General features: G+C 45.7%; 1 protein-coding gene across 8 annotated transcripts in view; it reads left to right on the forward strand.

Moving 5' to 3' along the window:
- Positions 1-19,067, forward strand: part of Fgfr2 (fibroblast growth factor receptor 2) — a 105,694-nt gene extending 86,627 nt beyond the window's left edge. For 6 of the 8 annotated variants that reach the window (XM_059265816.1, XM_059265825.1, XM_059265840.1 and 3 more), the window contains 6 exons: positions 1,661-1,851; positions 8,564-8,686; positions 9,754-9,824; positions 11,650-11,787; positions 13,609-13,714; positions 17,416-19,067. In XM_059265816.1, the coding sequence (XP_059121799.1) occupies positions 1,661-1,851; positions 8,564-8,686; positions 9,754-9,824; positions 11,650-11,787; positions 13,609-13,714; positions 17,416-17,580 (794 nt within the window). In that variant the 3' untranslated portion in view covers positions 17,581-19,067. Of the gene's footprint in view, positions 1-1,660; positions 1,852-8,563; positions 8,687-9,753; positions 9,825-11,649; positions 11,788-13,608; positions 13,715-17,322 lie in introns of all 8 variants that reach the window. The other 2 variants (XM_059265834.1, XM_059265875.1) reach the window with 1 other exon arrangement.
- Positions 19,068-19,527: the final 460 nt, after the last annotated feature.

The raw sequence follows: 19,527 nt of genomic DNA on the forward strand, positions 1-19,527 counted from the left end.
CCGTATTTAAGTTGAGTTTTTGGGATCCTAGCACTGGGGAGGTGGAGAAAGGTGGATTTCAGGACTTACTGGCCCCCCGAGCTTAGCCTTCTCGGTGAGTTTCTGGTCAGTGAGAGGCCCTGTCTAAAACACAAGACTGTCCTCTGGCTGCCACAGATAAGCACACGTACCTGCTTGTGTACTCACGTATACAAATACAAACAAATGTATGCACACATACATACACACATTTTTTTTTTTAAAGTCACTTTTATTCTACCCCTGGGAAAATGTTACCAGCCACAGATGCACAGCAGGTCTGTGGCTGCCCCTGGGGGTCATGGGAAGTTGGGCATGGGGGCTGTTTTGGAAAAGGCTTTCTTCTGATGCTTTTGTTGTGTGAGGGGCCAAGAGAGATTTCTTAAAATAAGACCAGTATGTTTTGCTTGAGAAGTTCTTCCCTTGAAATGGGGACTGAGGAATCCTGTCTTGCTGTAGGTAGCAGATGGCTGAGCTCTCAAGAATAGCTTTACAGAGAGAAAGTGGAAGGAAAGAGCAATCTCCCTCAGGGGGAGCGATTCCCTGGGTGCTCTCAGGAGTGCCGACAGGCGCTTTAGAAATCAACCTGACAGTAATTGGGAGACTTGAAAAATGCTTGTGCGGCTCCTTTAAGGTGTGTGGGGATTGGAACCTTCTTCTCCAAAGGGCAACTGTAGATATTTTAGACCTTTGGTCTTTGTTACAAATACTCATCACTACCATCATATTGGAAAAACAGCCTTTATGATACAGATGTGAATGGGCATGGCTGTGGGACAATAAAATATGATGACTCAGACTGGTATTGGGCAGGATGTGGCCTGGGGACCATTCTTTCCAGCCCTGGAGTCGACAGCATGCTCTGGCTGTTTGAGCCATCTAAATTCTCATCTTTTATTTCATCCTACAAACTTAGTATTTACTTATATCGATACATATATCGTTACAGTATATGTGTATGCATACACACACATACACACACACACACACACACACACACGCACACACACACACACACACACACACACACACACACACACACACGCACCGAGTGGCTCAAGGGAAATGGAAGGGCCAGGCTTCTGACGGTTGTTGTTTTCCCAGGAAGACATAGAGCAGTGGTTCTGAATCTGTGGGTTGCGACCCCTTTGGGAGTCAAATGACCCTTTCATGGGGGTCACATATCAGATAGCCTGCATATCAGATATTTGCATTACAATTCATAGCAGTAGCAAAATCATAGCTATGAAGTAATTACGAAAACAGTTTTGTGGTTGAGGGTCACCACACCATGAGGAACTGAATTAAAGGGTTGCGGCATCAGGAAGGTTGAGAAGCACTGAAGGGCACTGGCCCGAAGTTACTACAACTCTGTCTTATTTCTTTAAATCTTTGGAAGTTATCATGTTGATCATCACCATTTTGGAAAGATTGGAAATGGAGGTCTTTTTTTATCCATGCCTTTCTGTTGCCAAGTAACAGACTACCTATCCAGCACTTACCAAGTGTGTTCAGGGTTCTGGGTTCAATCTTCAAGCACTACAAAACCACAGTGGGTTGAAAATGACAGAAAACTTTGCTGAGTCACCCAAGGGTTGTTCCTGCCTTCACTGCCTTAGGGAACTTCTTTTCTCTGTCACAGGGCCACTCTATGTCATAGTTGAATATGCCTCAAAAGGCAATCTCCGGGAATACCTCCGAGCTCGGAGACCACCTGGCATGGAGTACTCCTATGATATTAACCGAGTTCCTGAGGAGCAGATGACCTTCAAGGACTTAGTGTCCTGCACCTACCAGCTGGCTAGAGGCATGGAGTACTTGGCTTCCCAAAAAGTGAGTCCTTCCCATTCTGCTTGATTGAATGCAAAAGCCAGTTAAGTCTTTGAAGAAGCTGGGCGGTTCAGACATGTTCATTTGCTTGATCAAGTCCTTGCATGTCTTGTACAACATGGAAAATATTTGTGGTGTTGTTCATATTCCAGTTTAATGGACTCTTGAACGGCCAGAGCAAACGCATAACAACTTCAGGAGAGTGGGCTCTGCTCCAAGGCAGGGCAGGTGGGATGCTCCTGGGCTGATAGGCTTCATTCGGAGTGAGCTTGGGGCATAGACTTGGGTGTTAAATTTAGAATGATCAGCTTGATGTGGAATTAAATGATCTGAGAATGGAGATTGAGCACAGGAGTAGTTTTGACATTGAGAGTCTGGGATTTCTGTTTATTTTGTCTCGTTCGGTGATCCTGTGGTCAGAAGTTGGCCAGGTCCCCTGAGGTAAATGGTTGGCATTCCAAGCAAGCCACTCACAATGGAACTCAAAGCATTCCAGTTATTCTGGAAGGTGTTAGGCAGGTGCTCAGAGTTTTCATGGGTATTTCCGAGTACCTAGGACACCCTTCCTCAATCCCACACAGGGCACGAGGGTGCTGTGTGGGCGGAGATGGGCTGGGTCCTGCCTGGAATGGAGCTGGCTGCATTTCCACTGTCCTTAACTCCTCAGGTTGCCAGAGACAAAAAGGATGATCCTCTGGCAAGGCGCTCCTCTGTCATTTGGAGCATGGGCTACTTGAAGGGCCATAAATCTGGATTCCTCCAGGGGCCTCGATAGTGTCAAGAGTGAATCAGGTGACCTGTGTTGGAAGGTGCAGGTGGTGGGCACTCTAGGGCTAGATGGTCCTGAACCCTGCTCTCCATCGCCTGGGAACAATGGCTTAGAGTTATTATGTGCTCTGAGTTTTGCATTGCTTTATTTTATTACTTTTTTCTATTTTCTTTAGAGTTTACAGCTTATAAGTTTTCTTTTTTTTTTTTTTTCTTGTAGCAACTATAAAACCTCCTAACATACAGGTTTCAAGAAGCCAAATTTGAGCAGTTTTGAGTGTTCCGATTTTGTACATGTGTATGTGCACATGGTGGGGAGGGGGTTGCCCTCAAGAAAATCTTTGGCATCAAGAAACAGACAGACAGATATAAAATGTGAGATATTTGACAAGATACCACTTTAGATTATCTGTGTCATGCCTGTTTAAAAAAATACTGGGAGAGCTGGGGATGTAGTAGAATGCTACTGCCCAGCATGCATGAAGCCCCAGGTTCTATCCCCAGCATTACATAAACCATACATGGTGCTACAGACCCATAGTCCCAGCACTCAGGAGACTAGAAATTCAGGGTCATCTTCAGCTAAGTATCGGGTTTGAAGCCAGCCTGAAAGACACGAAATACAGAGACAGAGAGACAGACACACAGGCAGAGACAGAAAGATAGATTTGATTAAAGAGGCTAAGAGACAAAACAGCCCGATGCAGAGGTGTGACAATCCTAGACTGGCTCTTTGGAGTGGGTGGTGAAGGCTAGATCTTACTGTTAGTGATTGATCCTTGAACATGGACTGTATCTTATGTAACACTACTATGTTCAAGTTGGGTTTGGACTGGGGTAACCATGGCATTGTGTTAAGATGGGGGATGCATAGTTGGGATATCTCTTACCCTAAATTCTTTAAAACACCAGAGTTAGAGTTTTAGGGTGAGTTTTTGTAATATTTGCCTGTACATAATGAGACATGACCTAAATGAAACCCAAGTCTGTTAAAATCAACTGTTTTCTATGAACTATATTCACATAGCCAGAGGGTACCTTTACATAGTATTTTTAATGATTTTGTACATAAAACAAAGTTTTGTGGTCTGGAATTTTCCACTCATGGCATCCCGTCAACACTGCGATGGTTTGGATTTTTGGATTAGGAAATGTTGAGGAACCAAGATGTGAAGTAACTGTGATGCTTGCAGCTCACTTCTAAAGGGATCAGCAGTGAAAACAAGCAGATTGTGTGCTTATGCACGGGTGCGTGTGTGCGTGTATGGAGTTGTACATGTGTGCATTTGTGTGTGTATATGTGTGCATGCATTTATGTGCCGATAGGTATATGTATATGCCTGTATGCGTGGGTATGTGTGTTTGTTTTTTGGTGTGTGTAGGCTGCACACAGAGTAACTGAATGAGCATCATAAACAAATCTGGCCAACGTGGACAGCCATGGCACTATGTCACTGTGAAATGTTTGAATTATTTCCCATGGAAGCCTGGGCCAGGCAGTCAGCCATAGGCAGCCTGTTAACTTCTCTAGGCTTGGTCGCTGCTGGAAGTCCTCCTTGGTGGGAGATGGGGGAAGTGTTTGTATGCAGTATGGCTTGCAGCTGATGCAGAAGTGGTAGGAGAACCACCTCTTCATTTTCTTCAGTCCCCAGGATTTCCCAGATGACTGTTCTCTGGGTTGGGATGTCCAGTGGGGTGGCCAAACAGATGTCATTCTTGATTTCTTGAAACAAGAGTTATGAGTAACAGTAGGAAAAAAAATGCCAGTAAATGTGAAATAAAAGTAAGTACATAAACAGCTAGAAACATTGTGATAAAGCCCTACTCATTCAGGGCCTTGCAGTGCCAGGCAGGGCCCCTGGGCTTGGCTCTTGGGGCTGTGCAGAGCTATCAAGGGTGAGTATTAGGGCCAGGTGTGTGCTTTATAGTTTGCCCTTGTATGGCACATGTATGGAAATACCGAGTTCCTCTTTGGGCCAAACTTTTATCAGGTCCTAAGACACTGAAAAGAAGTTGGTAGTTGGAATTTGGACACATTTTACTGTCAGGTAGTGGGATGATTAGGTGAGGGGAAGCAGGGTGATCAAAGACAACTCCTGATGTCCAGCTTGAGAGACTGAATGGTAGTGTAGCTTCCCAACATGAGGGAAGACCTGGGAGCCAGGAGGTGGGACAGGAAGTAATTTCAGTAGAAAATGCAGAGCTCACGTTGGTTAAGGGAAGGTGTCAGCCAGCAAGCCATAAGCTGGAGCTCAGCCCTGAGGCCTGCACATCATTAGGAGGCCAAAGGGTGTGACTTTGATTATGGTGGTGAACTGAGGGGAAGCTGAAATGAGGGAGGCTGAGAGGCCAGGATGCCACTCTTGGGTACCACAAAAAGGGTTTCTGGTCTGAAGTTGAGGTCAGCTGTGTATCCCTGTTCAGAGTCGGGAGGAAGGAACATGCTGTTCTGTGTGGTCACAGAATTAGTGGAAGTTCCGCACTGCCCCCGTATTGTGGACTTGAGGTTTCTTGGTTTGTAGCTGCTAGGTAGAGTGGAGCAAGGGCTGTCCCATGAACTTTGCAAAGGGGAGTGAGTACGTTTGGGGGTTGCAGAAGCAGCAGGGAGTAGGATTGTCCTCACAAATAATATGGTGACCATTATAGTTATTCTTACTCCTAATTGCCAGCTACCGATTGAGAGCCTATGTCGCCTGACACAGCGTGGCAAGCATCTGACACCAAGTGCATCATGGGTACTTAAGGTCATCCACCATAGGTAGGCTAGGATCCCTTTATGGAGGAGAGTGCCAGGGATAGCTAGGGCATGGTGGGCACGCTTTGTACCCAGGTAGACAGAATCACTGTCTTCTCTTCTGTGATAAGACCTATATGTCCGCGGGGCTAAAGGGGGAAAGGACTGGTTCCAGACCTGGGTCCCCTGGGCCTCTGCCCAGGCACACTCTGACCTCAGTGCTTTCCTGATTCTCTCCAGATCCAGACAGATCAATAGAGTCCCTGCCCCCGGCTGTGGATAGTCACACTATGTGGCTGTCTCCATCAGTCTGCAGAAGAGCCCAGGGTAAATGATTCTAGGTGCGTTTCTGGTTAGCTGTGTTGTCCTAACATCTCTCGTTCATGCCCATCTGCAGTGAAGGCTCTGCAGAGGTATGCAAGGGCGCTGGATGAAGATCTTAAGAATGCTTCCCTTAGGGGGCATCATTTCTAGAAATGAAGAGCAAGTTCTAGAACGTGAAAGATGAGGAAGTGGGGGAGTGGCGGGCCTCAGAGGTGCAGTTTGTAGAAGGTGACAAAGAACTGCTGGTGTCCCAGAACTCTGAAAACAACCCAGAGGGCAGCTCTGGGAATATTCAGATGAGGCACTGTGCCTGACCTCAGGCCACTGACATTTCTGTGTGAGTAGGAGGTGGAGCCAGCCAAGGAAAGAGACAGTATGGCACATACAGTAAACTAGATAGCAATGGGGGTATTTTTGCCTTAAAGTGCTTATAAAAATCCTTGCTATTTCTAGTTCAAGGATATTTATTTTATTTAAAAGCAAGCTCCACATCCCTACCTAGGACACCCATCTCATAGGTCACCATGAGAATTAGATGACATGTGGACCAGCTCCCTGTCTTCATCACAGGGGTATTGGACTTCCTTTCCTTAAGAACCTGTGGGGAAACTTCCCTAGGGCCTACATTCTGTAGACAGTAAGTACTCTAGGCCGGAGAACAACTCAGACCTCTGTGTGCGGTAGGATTTAGGGATTTGGCTTGCCTTTCGCTATTTTCTTCCTGAGCACTGGTTCCCGGTCTTCTGTTTAGCCCTTGGTATTTATTTTCCAGCGCCCTGGGTTATAGAATGAGCAAGATGGTAGCAGTAGCCTGTGGCAGCCTCTCTGTCCCTGTTGAGCCTCGATGTGTGGTCGGAGCCCCCTGCAAGGAAAGCCAGATTCTTCTGACCACTCGGCTTGCCAAACAGAGAGAACACATGTCAGCAGGAGCACACACACCACCAGGAGAACTTGGCCGGGGCCTTGGAAGTTGAATTTGAAGAGGCCTCCAAACCGGCAATGCGCTCCAGCCCAGGCAGAGCTGCAGGCAGCCCTGGGAGCTCTCACATTTCCCACTCCAAGTCTGGCTGGGGACATGCAGACTTGGGTGGCTTGCTGCTACCTCATCTCTGATCTTGGCCCACCCACACATGCAAGTGAACACAGGGGATGCTCGGGCGTGGGTGAGGGCAAAGCTAAAATTCCTTATTCATGTTTCAGAAGCAGTTAGGCTAGTTCCATTTTTATGTGGTCATTTCATGGAGCGCTTACAATAGGTCATTCCCAGTTCGCTCAGCCAGTGGATGAAGTCTCTCTGCTTCGGGTGATCATTAACCTTGATTCGTAACCTATATAAAGGCGTTTGAGGGTGGTGCTTGCTTCTTTGTACCACATCTCTTCTAAAAATAGAGGTGGGTGATCCGGGGTCCTATTTACGTGTATCTTAGTGAAATCAGAGACTGTTAAAGTATGGCTGAAACACAATAGTTGTGGATGGCCTGGCCTTCGTATATAATAGTGACTAAACCTTCCTGAGACTGGTTACTGTTGAGACAGTGCACCCTCCTATCAGATGTATCATAACAAGCAGAGGCGTACCAGGTCCTGCTGTATGCGCAGACACAGTTTAGCCCTGCACAGGCTGGGCATTGTAACAGACTGCACTGAGAATATGGATAGATGGACATTGGCTGGGCAGTGAGCCAGGAAAGGACATGCTGGACGGTGTCTGAAGCACATGGTGTATGCGGCATAAAAGGGGAATCCAGAAAGCCTTTGGGCAGTTAGCATAGCAGTCCACGGGGGGGGGTAGGGGAGGGCAGTAACCGCAGCCTGGCCTAAGGGATGGATGAGCCGTGGAGGACAGACTTTGGAGACATCTTAGAGCTGGAATGATCAGGACTTGAGTGTAGAATATGGACCTTTCTGTGTAAGGACCAAACAGGATAGGAGTCAGGGAAGCAGAAATGTTGACTTTGAGATGTCAAGAGGGCATTACTGTCTGTGGAAATGTCCCAGAATGACTTGACAATGAATCCTCCAGTCTCCGCAGAGGCCGGAGGTAGAGGTTTGCAACTGCTTTGTGTATCTAAGAATTGATGCCCCAAGGATAGAAGAAACACAAACAGCTTGTAGCAGTTTCTTTGCTTTGGAGGGAAAAGGGAAAAGGAGAGTCAGCCCAAGCGTCTGCTAGAGAGTGAAGCAAGGGAAAAGGGGCGGGGGCTGCAGGAAAGGCATCATTTCTAGAAACAGACATCTACAGTGTCCATCTGCAGAGAGGGAAAACGTGCGGGTCTTAGAAGAGGCCAGTTGGATCTAACTGAGGGCCGACCTCATACAGCCTGGAGGCAAGGGTGGGAAAGACAGACAGCACTCAGGGAAAGGAAAGACAGAAATGACAGAACTAGACCTTGCGGAGACCCAGTGTTTGTAGGACCTGAGGTCACATTGTTAGAGAAGTGACGGGGATGAAGAAGACAGTTGGAGTTGAACCCAGTCATCTGAAAGTTGGGCTTTTGCCGACTGGAGAGAGCAAGTGTTGAACTCCAGGATTTTTGAGTGGTATCTGATGTCCAGTTTGTGTGAAACTGTAAGAGACACACTGGTGTTGTGGGGCACTTGCAGATAAAAGAGAATGTGGTGATGTAATCAGCCTTTCCTGACTAAGATGACCAGGGCCTTTGTTTGTTTATTTAAATTAGGATGAGTGATTATCGTATCAAGTTTGGGGCTCTTGATGACACTAGTCAGCTTGTTGACTTTACAGCCCAGTGTGGCTCTTAAAGTATTCTGCACCCAGTTTTTGACTTGGGATGTGTTTTCTGTCTTGCGTTTTTTACAAGAGTCTGTTTTTCTTTTGATTCCTAAAACACGTTGGGATTATTTCTCTCTCTTCTTCCTTGATTGCAGTGTATCCATCGAGACTTGGCAGCCAGGAACGTGTTGGTAACAGAGAACAATGTGATAAAGATAGCAGACTTTGGCCTGGCCAGGGATATCAACAACATAGACTATTACAAAAAGACCACAAACGTGAGTGCGCGACGTCACACTGGGGGGTGGGGCCGGGAAGGTTACAGAATGACACATGTTTATCAGTGGGAGAGCCGTGGGGGCTTCCCTCCATACTTCATTCGGTTGTTTTTGCTTAACTCTCGATCACCCAATTTAGGCGACCTCTGAGATAGGTTTAGTATATATATGGAGCACTCTTTTTTTTTACAGAATAACAATCAATAGCCTCCGAGGCTTTGTAATGGCTCTCTTAGGAACCTTCATAATTGGGGGATGGCGAGATGGCTCAGCTCTTAAAGCAAGGACTAGAGCTTGGAAGTGTGCTGGCTTCAGTTCTGACTAAGAGGCTATCGGGGTATAGCTGTGTGCTAGGGAGACAGATGATAATGAGAATACAAAGAAACTTTGACACTATGCATCTTAGCCATTATTTACAGAGCTGGTTGGAGCTTATTTCTACCCGTAGTGGTAAACTGATGAAACCCATTAGAAAGCCATCTCTTCCCTCAGAGGGTAAGGTAGATAGATACCTGGGAGTGGTGTATTAGGGAAGCATGGGCTGCCTACCACTGGGTGCTAGATGGATGCTCAGGTTTGGAGCCCAAATTCAAGACAGGCTGGAGTAGGGAAATGAAGAAAAGACAGGGACCTAAATCTACTTTTCAGACCTGGTTCTTGGAACCAGCCAGGAAGTCCTGATTTAATTTGAGACTTTTTTTTTTTAATTTTTATAGACAAGCAAACAGAGGTCCTGTGCATGCCACCACAGTAATTTCCTCCACATACCACCAAATGCACAGACTTGTCTCCCTCCACATATGTGGGAAGGTCCTGCAAGACCTAACCAATCAGTATAGTTCTTAAGTCATTTATTTTAAATTTTGACAGCATTAGAAAGCCAGGTGTGGGAGCTCAAAAGCTGAGGCAGGAGGACTGCCAAGAGTTTGAGCCTACCCTGGGTTAATTGTAAGCTGTGGGCCTGCCTGGGCTGCAAAAAGGAAACAGTGTTCTGACATAGCATGTGGCCCTGTTGGGCCTTCTGTAGTACTCTTGTAAAACCTAGGGGTTTCTACATTTTCCTACAGGGGCGACTTCCAGTCAAGTGGATGGCTCCTGAAGCCCTTTTTGATAGAGTTTACACCCATCAGAGTGACGTGTAAGTAACATCTGTCCTTGGCTTCTATATGGGTTGAGTTGTAGAACTACTTAGGTGCTACATGTTTGTAGAGGGCATAGGAGTCAGGGGTCTCAGATGGCATCATGAGTTTGTGGTAGATTGGTACCCAGTGTTTGCTTACTGATCTGCCTACCTTTGGGAGGTGGGGACGCCACCCTCCTGCCACAGTGGCAGCACCCTGCACCCATCACAGATGCCAGATGCTCACTCACCACACTCGGTCTCATTTGTCAAGTGGGTGACATGCTCTGCACTCCCATAAAGAAACACTCTTAGCTGGGCCTGGAAGTGTACGTGTTCGTCCTAGCACTCAGAAGGATCGCAAGTTCAAGACCAACCTGGACTACATGTAGCAAGCTCAAGGCCAACCAGGGCTATGTAGTGTGAACCTATCTTTATAAAAATTAGAGGGGTTGGGGATTTACCTCAGTGGTAGAGCGCTTGCCTAGCAAGTGCAAGACCCTTCAGCTCTGAAAAAAAAAAAAAAAAAGACAAAATAACAAAAAGCCTATAAAAATTAGAAAAGAGAGAAGACCCTGAAGTCCTTCCTAGTTAGGTGTCTGGGATTGTTCTTTAGCCCGGGCTTGTCCTTAAAGGTCAGTGCTGAATGAGGTGTGGTCAGTTTGGATGATCACCACATCTGCTTGCTGTGGTTATTATAAATTTTTCAGTCTTGTCTTAGCCTCTGATGATGTTCTAGAAATACAGTAGAAATTACAGGATGACTCATTTAAACTACTGTTAGAGCTAGGTTCCAACTGATATTGTAGATTGGGAAATTTAGCTAAAAGATGTTACTAAAAGAAACTGGATAAAAGATGCTTTTTTTTTTTTTTTTTTTTTTTTTTTTGGTAAGTTCCTATGGGTCTGTAGGTATTCCAAAGGATGAAGGTTTTGTATTGTTTTGTTTTTAATTTGGAAGTTTTTTGGGTTTTTTTTGGAAGGTTTCTGATGTGGGTTATTGATTCTGCCCCAGCATGCTGGGTCCCGGCAGCCTTCCTAGGAGGGAGTCACAGTTTTTGCTTGTACATGAATATACTGCGGCTCTGAACTGTTTTTGCCTATATTGTGGCCCCTGCTTATGCTTAGTAGAAAACCAGGGACAGTTTCAGTGTTGCATGAGTGTCGTCCAGAACTGCAGGACACAAGTAACCTACAATTCTCTGCTTAATTTTCTCTTAGTCTTGAGTCCACCAAACTAGGTTGGGGAAATCCAAATGTACCTCTCTGAGAAGTTGCATACAAACAGCACCCTGTGAGGTCTTCTTGCTTTCTGCTGGATGAGCCTCTTCTTCTGGGGCGTGAAATTCTTCCACGCTAATCCCAGCCCTGTGCTGGCTCCCTTCGCATCACACGAAGTCACAGAATCTTTGCCCTGCGGGTGCTCCACCAGCCATCTAGGGCAGGCATCCCCTCACAGAGTCAGCTTTCTGGCCTTATTCTGTCATCTGTAGGTCCAGGTCTGTGGCAGCCACCAGGGAGATGGGTGATTTAGCCAGAAGCAGCCTGAAGTCCAGGAGTCTAGACCTCCCACATTAGTTCGCACCACATAAAAGACAAAGAACTTCATGAGACAGTGGTGTGGCTCTTTGTCAATTAGTGGAAAATTCCATCAGACCATCCGCATGTCGTCCTCATTTAGGGAGGCTCCTGAGGGGTCAGGAAAGGGCATGTAGGATGGATTGCGGGAGGGCTCATTTATCTATGGATGTTAGAAGTGAGTGGGTGTTTATTTTTTTAACTGACATGTTTAGGTTTCTGCGATCTGGGCACATTACTAATGCTGTGTTTTTTTTCTTTGCAGCTGGTCTTTTGGGGTGTTAATGTGGGAGATCTTCACTTTAGGGGGCTCGCCCTACCCAGGGATTCCCGTGGAGGAACTTTTTAAGCTGCTCAAGGAGGGACACAGGATGGACAAGCCCGCCAACTGCACCAATGAGCTGTAAGGGCTGTGGCTGCCCCTGCTGACAATGTCGTAGTCTCACCACATCTGCCCTGTTTCTCCAGACACATCTTGGGTTCCTCAGGCCCCCATTTTCTAAACATGTTCTAAGGAGAACTGTTGAGGCTGTCTGGGCTCACCCCCAGCACTGAGATAGAAAGATCCACAGACAACTGTGGCTTGTCCTGAAGAAAGGCATCTTGCCAAAGTGTATGGAGTGGGCCTTCAGTCTGGATACCCATGGGGAGGAGTGTGCTGTGCCACACGGTGACATGAACACCCATAGGTCAGATACCAAGCAGGAATGCCACAGAGCTGCTCCTGTGGAATGTATAAGGTTGTTCACGGTGCCAACAATGCCAAGTAGGAAATGGGCTCTTTCCATTAATCACTGATCGGTTGTCATGACAACTAGGCACGGTGGTTCACACCTGTAATCCCAGTACTCTGGAGGCTGGAGCAGGAAGGTTCCCACAAGGTTGAGGCCAGCCTGGGCTACAGAATGAGACCCTTTCTCGATAAAATAAAATGAAAATAAGTTAATTTTTTAAAAAAGTGATGGGGACATTTGGGAAAGCGCTTACCACACAAGCATGAGGACCTGAGTTCATTCCCAACACCTACACAAAAGTCTGGGCACAGTGGTGTGTGCACTTGTAATCCCACAGACTGCAGAGGTGGAGCCAGGAAGATCCGTGGGGCTTGCCAGCCAGCCCGCCAGCCTAAAACAGCAAACCTCAGGTCTCAGTGAGGGACCCTATCTCAAAGAATAAAGTGGATGGTTTCTGAAGAACAATACCCATGGTTGACCTCCAAATGTGCACACATGCATGCATACACACACACACACACACACACACACACAGAGGAAAAGGAAGTTGCTATTACATTAACTACACTAACTCTGATTGAATGGACTAGTGTGTTTGGCTACCCGTATTTTCAAGCAGAGAACCCAAAGTTTATCCTGGTGCCATCGTGAGGGTCCCGTTTCTGCTTATGAAAGTGTGAGCTGGTTTCTAGGAACGCCTTCCTCACACTGTAGGTGAAATTGTGTTGGTGTTAATGACGCGTGCCTTGTGCAGTGAGGTGCCCCCCCCTCCTCTGGGGCAAACTAAGAAAGTGATTGTCCCAGAGACTGCCTTCTATTGTGTGCTCCTTCATGGGGATTTCAGAGCAGTAATCCCAAGGAGCACTCTCGGGTGTGCAGTGGAGAGCTGATGAATGGCCACTTTTTATAGCGTATTATATAAAGGCATTTATTGTGTGCCTTGTGTTCCTGTTGCTTTTTCTAACATAGAGGGTCTGTCGAAACTGATAATCAAGATAAGGCGGGAAGCTTGGACGATCCAAGAGTTAATCAGGAAGTTAGCTCAAAGCTCCGAGGTGGCAGATTAGTTTGCATAAACCTTCTAATTGTGGTTTCTGAATACATATAGTTTTTTTGAACTGAGGAACTTTTGTCAACAGACCTTTAAAAAAAAACAAAAAAACCTGAAGTGTAGTTCAGGCGGGAGTGTTTTGAGGGAGAGGAGAGTGCAGCTCCGTCTCCTTCCATTCTCTAGAGATGGCTGAAAAGTGTGACATCATGGTGGGTCACAGAGGTCAGAGAGGTAGTAGCAAAACACATAGATACCCCTTTTGGACGCAGAGTCGCTTCCCTAAAGCGTTCTGGGTTGCAGAGAAGTTGCTGTAATATTAGTGCTTCTGTAGTTACAATTCATTATTTAGGGCATGTCTCCCTGCCACCTGTTCAGACCATCCACATCTGTGTATCAAGTGCTTAACGCCATCAATTCACCAGAGAAATCCTTTTCCCAGGTATATGATGATGAGGGACTGTTGGCATGCTGTACCCTCACAGAGACCCACATTCAAGCAGTTGGTGGAAGACTTGGATCGGATTCTAACTCTCACAACCAACGAGGTAAAAGCCTCCTTCCAGAAGCCTGGAGACCGTGCTTGGCTCAGGAGATGCCTGTTTGTTAAATGCAAGCTCCCCTGTTGGAGTCGGTGGCGTGTGTGTGTGTGTGTGTGTGTGTGTGTGTGTGTGTGTGTGTGTGTGTGTAGGGGTCAAGCAGAGTTAAACTGTGTGTTCCTTTCCAGTTAGGTTTTTTTTTCCTCCCTCAGAACTGAGTTTTGAGAATTCTGACTCATGAGGCTGGAGGCTGAGGCTCTCCTGAGTTGTCTTCATGGCAACTGGTGGTGGTGGTGGTGGGGTGTGTGTGTGTGTGTGTGTGTGTGTGTGTGTGTGTGTGTGTGTGAGGAAGAGGTGGAAATGTTTTGTGGTAGTATTTTGGTGTGCGTGGGAAGGTACTGGCATGTAACGTGAGCCCTGGATTCTGTGTCCTGGTAGTTAGTGTGAATGCTGCTTGTGCTCAGGGGCTGAGCAGCTTGGTGAAAGGCAGTGAGATTCTATCGTTTCCATGTGGTACTGCCCTATGTGAGCCTGTCTGGAAAGACATGTGGCTCAGATCTTTCTATGTGACACATGTGTCACACATATCATGTATGAGTTATGTAATTCTGTTATGAGTGACTTACAGGATTTTTAAGTTGACAGTTGGAGCCTATAGTTAAAATATTTATCCTAGGAGTGGAGTTGGGGGGTAGGTAGCTAGTTGTTGCTAGAGTGATGGCCACACAAGTGTGGCACTCACCCCGAAAGTCTGGTGTGATGGTATTCTCTTGTAATCCCAGCGCTGGGGAGGTAGAGATGGGTGGATCCCTGGGACTCAGTGGCCAGCCAATCTAACCTCTTGGGCAAGCTTCAAGTTCCAACAAGAGATACTGTTTCATAAAACAAGGCTTCCATATGCGCGTACACTCACACACATGCGAATACCCACAGAATATTTCAGTTTTTGTACTCATAATTTATGCCAACCAAAGATACCATTTTCTATTACTCTTTGCCTAAATACAGCCATGTCTCTGACTTCAACATAAACCAAGTGACTGTTAGGGTTTTAGAAAGAATATTCTACAAGCAGAAAAGCTGATAGACCCACACAGTCCAGGGAAACCCTCTGCTAGAAATTGTAAACAAATTTTGAGATATTCCCTGAATGTGCCGAGCAATATTCCCTCATGAAAAAAAAAAAAAAAAAGAGGTTGATGTAGATTTTACACCAGTAAAAAGTTTTAAAATCTCCCAGGTACTTAAAAGGAAAAGAATACAGTTAATTTCTGATTTAAAAAAATAGAGTGATGAGAAGGAAAAGCAGTTGAATGTAGAGATGTAAAGCCTTAATGTGGCAACTTTGTCTTGTGCTCTTGGTCGGGGCTTGGGCTGGACGAAGAGGGAGCCTGCGTTTAAATGAACACAGCTGACCTTCAGAAGTTGAAAGAAAGGAATAGTTCAAGGGGGGAGGAGGGGAAAGCCAACTTTCTTCTCTTGCCAAAACTGTTGTTTCTAGCCTAAGTTCCTCTAACCCTAGGCTTGGAATCCAGTGATATTCTTTTTTTTTTTTTCTCCCCCCCACCATCAGATCTGAAAGTTACAGCTTCATTTAGAAACTGGGAAGGGCACTAAGGTTTTCATATAATGATCCCAGGTCTGCACTCAATGTTAAGTATTGATATATTTATGTTTAAAGAGGGACCCATTTCTACTGAACTTTATATTCAGATCCTAAAATAAGAGAGCAGAATGCCTTATTGTCTAACGGATATAAAAATCGAAGTTTCTTTCCTTCTTAAAATCATTACCACATGCTCAAGAAAAATGGTTCCGTTTAGGACAAAATTTCATTTTTATCATTGTAAGCAAAAAGTCCTCTTTTGATGTGGTGGGCGTGTTTGTTTCTGGTTGTGCGGTTAATGCTGATGTTGTTGGAGCCGACACATCCCCTTCTTGGATGGCGACTCTTTCTCTTGCCAACCCTGGTGATGAATTATAGTGGTTTTTGTCTTTTAAACCGTACGGTCGCCAACATTCCATGGACTCTCTGCTGATAACGCTGGGGCAGTTTGTGCTGTAGTCTGCGCTTTTTGCCCCCTCTCAGCAAAACCACGCGTCACAGAGGATTGCTGGCTTCTGGGTGTGTAAGCAAAGCCACCTTATTGTGCCAGGGCTGGTAGGCAGTGAGAGTAGGAAGGCCCCTGTTTAGAAATCTTTTCAGGGCTGGGGATGTAACTCAGTTGATAAGAGTGTTTGCTTAGTGTGCACACAGCCCTGGGTTCATCCCCCAGCACTCTATAAACCGAGCATGATTGTGCACACCTGTGGTCCCAGCGCTCGGGGAGGTGGATGCAGGAGGATCAGGAGTTCAAGGGCATCTTCAGACACACAGCAGGTTGGTGGCCAGCCTGCAATCCTTGAGACCCTGTCTCAAAACAGAGAGGAAGGAAGGAAAGAAAAAAAAGGAGACAGACCACACACACACACACACACACACACACACACACACACACACTCACTCACACTGAGAGACAGAGACAGAGAGATACACATTGAGAAACAGAGAGAGACAGAGACAGAGACAGAGAGACAGAGAGGAATCTTTTCCTAGTTTCCAACCCGGGTTGGCCAGTACTTTCTGTAAGGGCCAGAGTGTAAACATTTTCAGCTTCGAGGCCATATGGTCTCTGTCGAAACTCGGCTGTCCTAGCACGAAAGCAACCCCAACTTTATGTAAATAAATGAGTGCCTGTCTTCCACTAAAACTTTATGGACTCTGAAATTGGGAAACTTATATCATTTCATATGAATTTATATCATTTCACATCATTGGTTGCCATAAGATATGCCTCTTAATTTGATTTTTCGACTGCCCATGTACAAATGTTGAGAAGCAGCCTTGTTCATGGGTCAAACAGAAATATACCAGGGCTCTCTCCCTGCCCAGAGCTGGAGGAAGAGGAATTCTGAGTGAGCCAGAGAGACCTCGGCAGTAGCCAGGGATGCTTTGAGGAGTGGAGAAACTTTATGAACTTCACGTTTTCGAGACTAAACCCCCTTTCCCTAGATTTTTCCTTTAACAGCCCATTATGGATTTAACATTCATGAGGGTATCCAGGCCTTTCCCCAACCTGTTTACGTTGTTAACTCTGAGAGCTTCTGAGAGTAATGAATTACATCTGTTAAATTATGCAACAAATGGAGAAGCCTTCCCCTTAAATGATCCTAGGAACGACAACTGTAGACTGTGATTCAGAAAATACATATTCATGGCCTGGCTATTTAAAGGGGTCCTGTGGTGTTTCTACTTCACTGTGCTTTAAACTCCAACAATGAGCTCTAGTGAGGAGGGCTATCGTAGGTACCCAGGTTCTGTGGGCAGAGCTGACTGCCCAGTACGAGCAGTTCACTGTGTTTTTATTGTCTACTACTTGCTGGTGGTTTATCGGTGTCACGTTATAAGAGAAAGTTTGGGGCAGCCTAGAGTGGATGAGGTTGAGGTCTCAGGGAGGTCTGTGTGAAGTGGGGGTGAACTGGGCCTTGGGGGTGGGTTCCCTGTCCTTTCCCAAGTCTGATAGAGATGTCTCGGGAACTTCTGTTTGAAATGAGATTCTTCTCTTCCCTTCTTGCAGGACTACTTGGACCTCACTCAGCCTCTCGAACCGTATTCACCTTGTTATCCTGACCCAAGATGAAATAAAAACGTCTCTCTTCCCTTCTTGCAGGAATACTTGGACCTCACTCAGCCTCTCGAACAGTATTCTCCTAGTTATCCTGACACAAGGAGTTCTTGTTCTTCAGGGGACGATTCTGTGTTTTCTCCAGACCCCATGCCTTATGAACCCTGCCTGCCTCAGTATCCACACATAAACGGCAGTGTTAAAACATGAGCAAATGTGTCTTCCTGTCCCCACATGGGACAGCACCAGGAACCTACTGACACTGAGCAGAGAGGCTGTGCCTCCGGAGCGTGTGACACACCTCCCCTTGTACATATGGATCAGAGAAGAAGTAAATAATGGGAAGCATATTTGGCACATGTGTAAAGATTTATACGGTTGGAAACATGTCACCTTCCCAGGAGAGGACGTGTATTTCCTGATAAGTGGACAGCCGCAAGCCACCACGCCATCCTCTCCCCCACCGTGTGTACTGGATTGCGCCCCAGTAGGACTCGAGGCAGACACGTGTTCTGCCTTCCCTTGTTAATTTTGTAATAATTGGAGAAAATATATGTCAGCACACACTTACAGAGCACAAATGCAGTATATAGGTGCTGGATGTATGTAAATATATTCAAATTATGTATAAATATATATTATATATTTACAAGGAATTATTTTTTGTATTGATTTTAAATGGATGTCCTGATGCACCTAGAAAATTGGTCTCTCTTTTTTTAAATAGATATTTGCTAAATGCTGTTCTTAGAATTTCTTAATTTTCACCGAGCAGAGGTGGGAAAATACTTTTGCTTTCAGGGAAAATGGTGTCACATTAATTTATTAACCAATTGGTAATATACGAAATGATTAATCATTTATAGGGTGTTTTTTTGTTTTGTAATTTAAGTGGCATTTCTATGCAGGCAGCACAGAAGACTAGTTAATCTATGCTTGGACTTAACTGGTTATTGGATCCTTTGAGAAGAGAAATATTTACGATATATGACTAATTTGGGGGGAAATGATGTGTTTGATTTATCTGTATTTCAACTCTGCTGTCCGATGATTATGTTTAGACACCTCACTGCCCACTTACAAGAAACCTGTTAAGCTCTGTCACCCCGGTGTATCATGTAAACAGATAAGACAAATGGTACCAGCGTCCTCATCCCAAGATGCCTTAATCCACTCTCTGGGGACAGACTTCCACTGGATTGATAGCAGGGTGGGTTCTGTCTGGCAGCTGGCCTTCTGCTTGAGTTACACTTCCATCACACTAGCCTCGCTTCTCCTCCGTGAGTTTTAATAACAGTTTCGGGTTCTTCAGCATCAGAAACCCCTTTGGGGCTCTCACAAACCCAGTATTTCTCTGCTGGGAATTTGGGAGCTCCTTCTGTCTTCTTAAGGGTTTGCTTCTGGCTTCCGCCTTTGTCTGACAAGACCTCACCGAAAGATCTGGCTTAATCGCTACATCCAACAAGATGGTGGTTATTGTTGATTTCCATATTCAAGGATTGTGTTTGGCTTTGGATACACCCACTCACTTTGCTACAGTTGTGCGAAATGAATGCAGATTACACTGATTTTATGTGTTTTGAAATTGGAGAAAGTATTTAATAAAACCTGTTAATTTTTATACTGACAATAAAAATGTTTCTACAGATATTAATGTTAACAAGACAAAATAAATGTCATGCAGCTTATTTTTTTAATACCTGTGTCTTACCCAATGGTTTCCTGTGCTCGGACAGAGGTGTTGACAGAGTGCTGGGTGGCGTGGATGCGCAAGAGGCAGAGCTGGAAGGCCACACATTGGGGTGACTTACCAGGGTTGCCTGGGAACAGCAGTGCCTGGGACGGATTGATCAGTGGAAAATCAGAAGTTGGTTCAACCCTGGCTAGGTTACTTACCTCAACATTGTTCCTTCCTGGGTCCTTTACACTTCCCAGAGAAGCAGCATGGGAGAGACCTTAAAGGTGACTTAAAGATGAGGAGGTGTCAATGACAAGATTTTTAGAACCGCCTAGGCTGTCCTCCTTGTGGTGCGTGGAGAGAGAATTTACTTCCTGCTGCTAAACCTCCGAAGAGAGCTTGTCGCTTGTCCATGCATGTGGATCTAGGACCTCTAAGGCTCCATTGGAATTGCTTAGGAGCAGCTTCTTCACTGGAAT

The sequence above is a fragment of the Peromyscus eremicus genome, chromosome 1, assembly GCF_949786415.1.
Source record: "Peromyscus eremicus chromosome 1, PerEre_H2_v1, whole genome shotgun sequence".
Taxonomy (NCBI): domain Eukaryota; kingdom Metazoa; phylum Chordata; class Mammalia; order Rodentia; family Cricetidae; genus Peromyscus; species Peromyscus eremicus.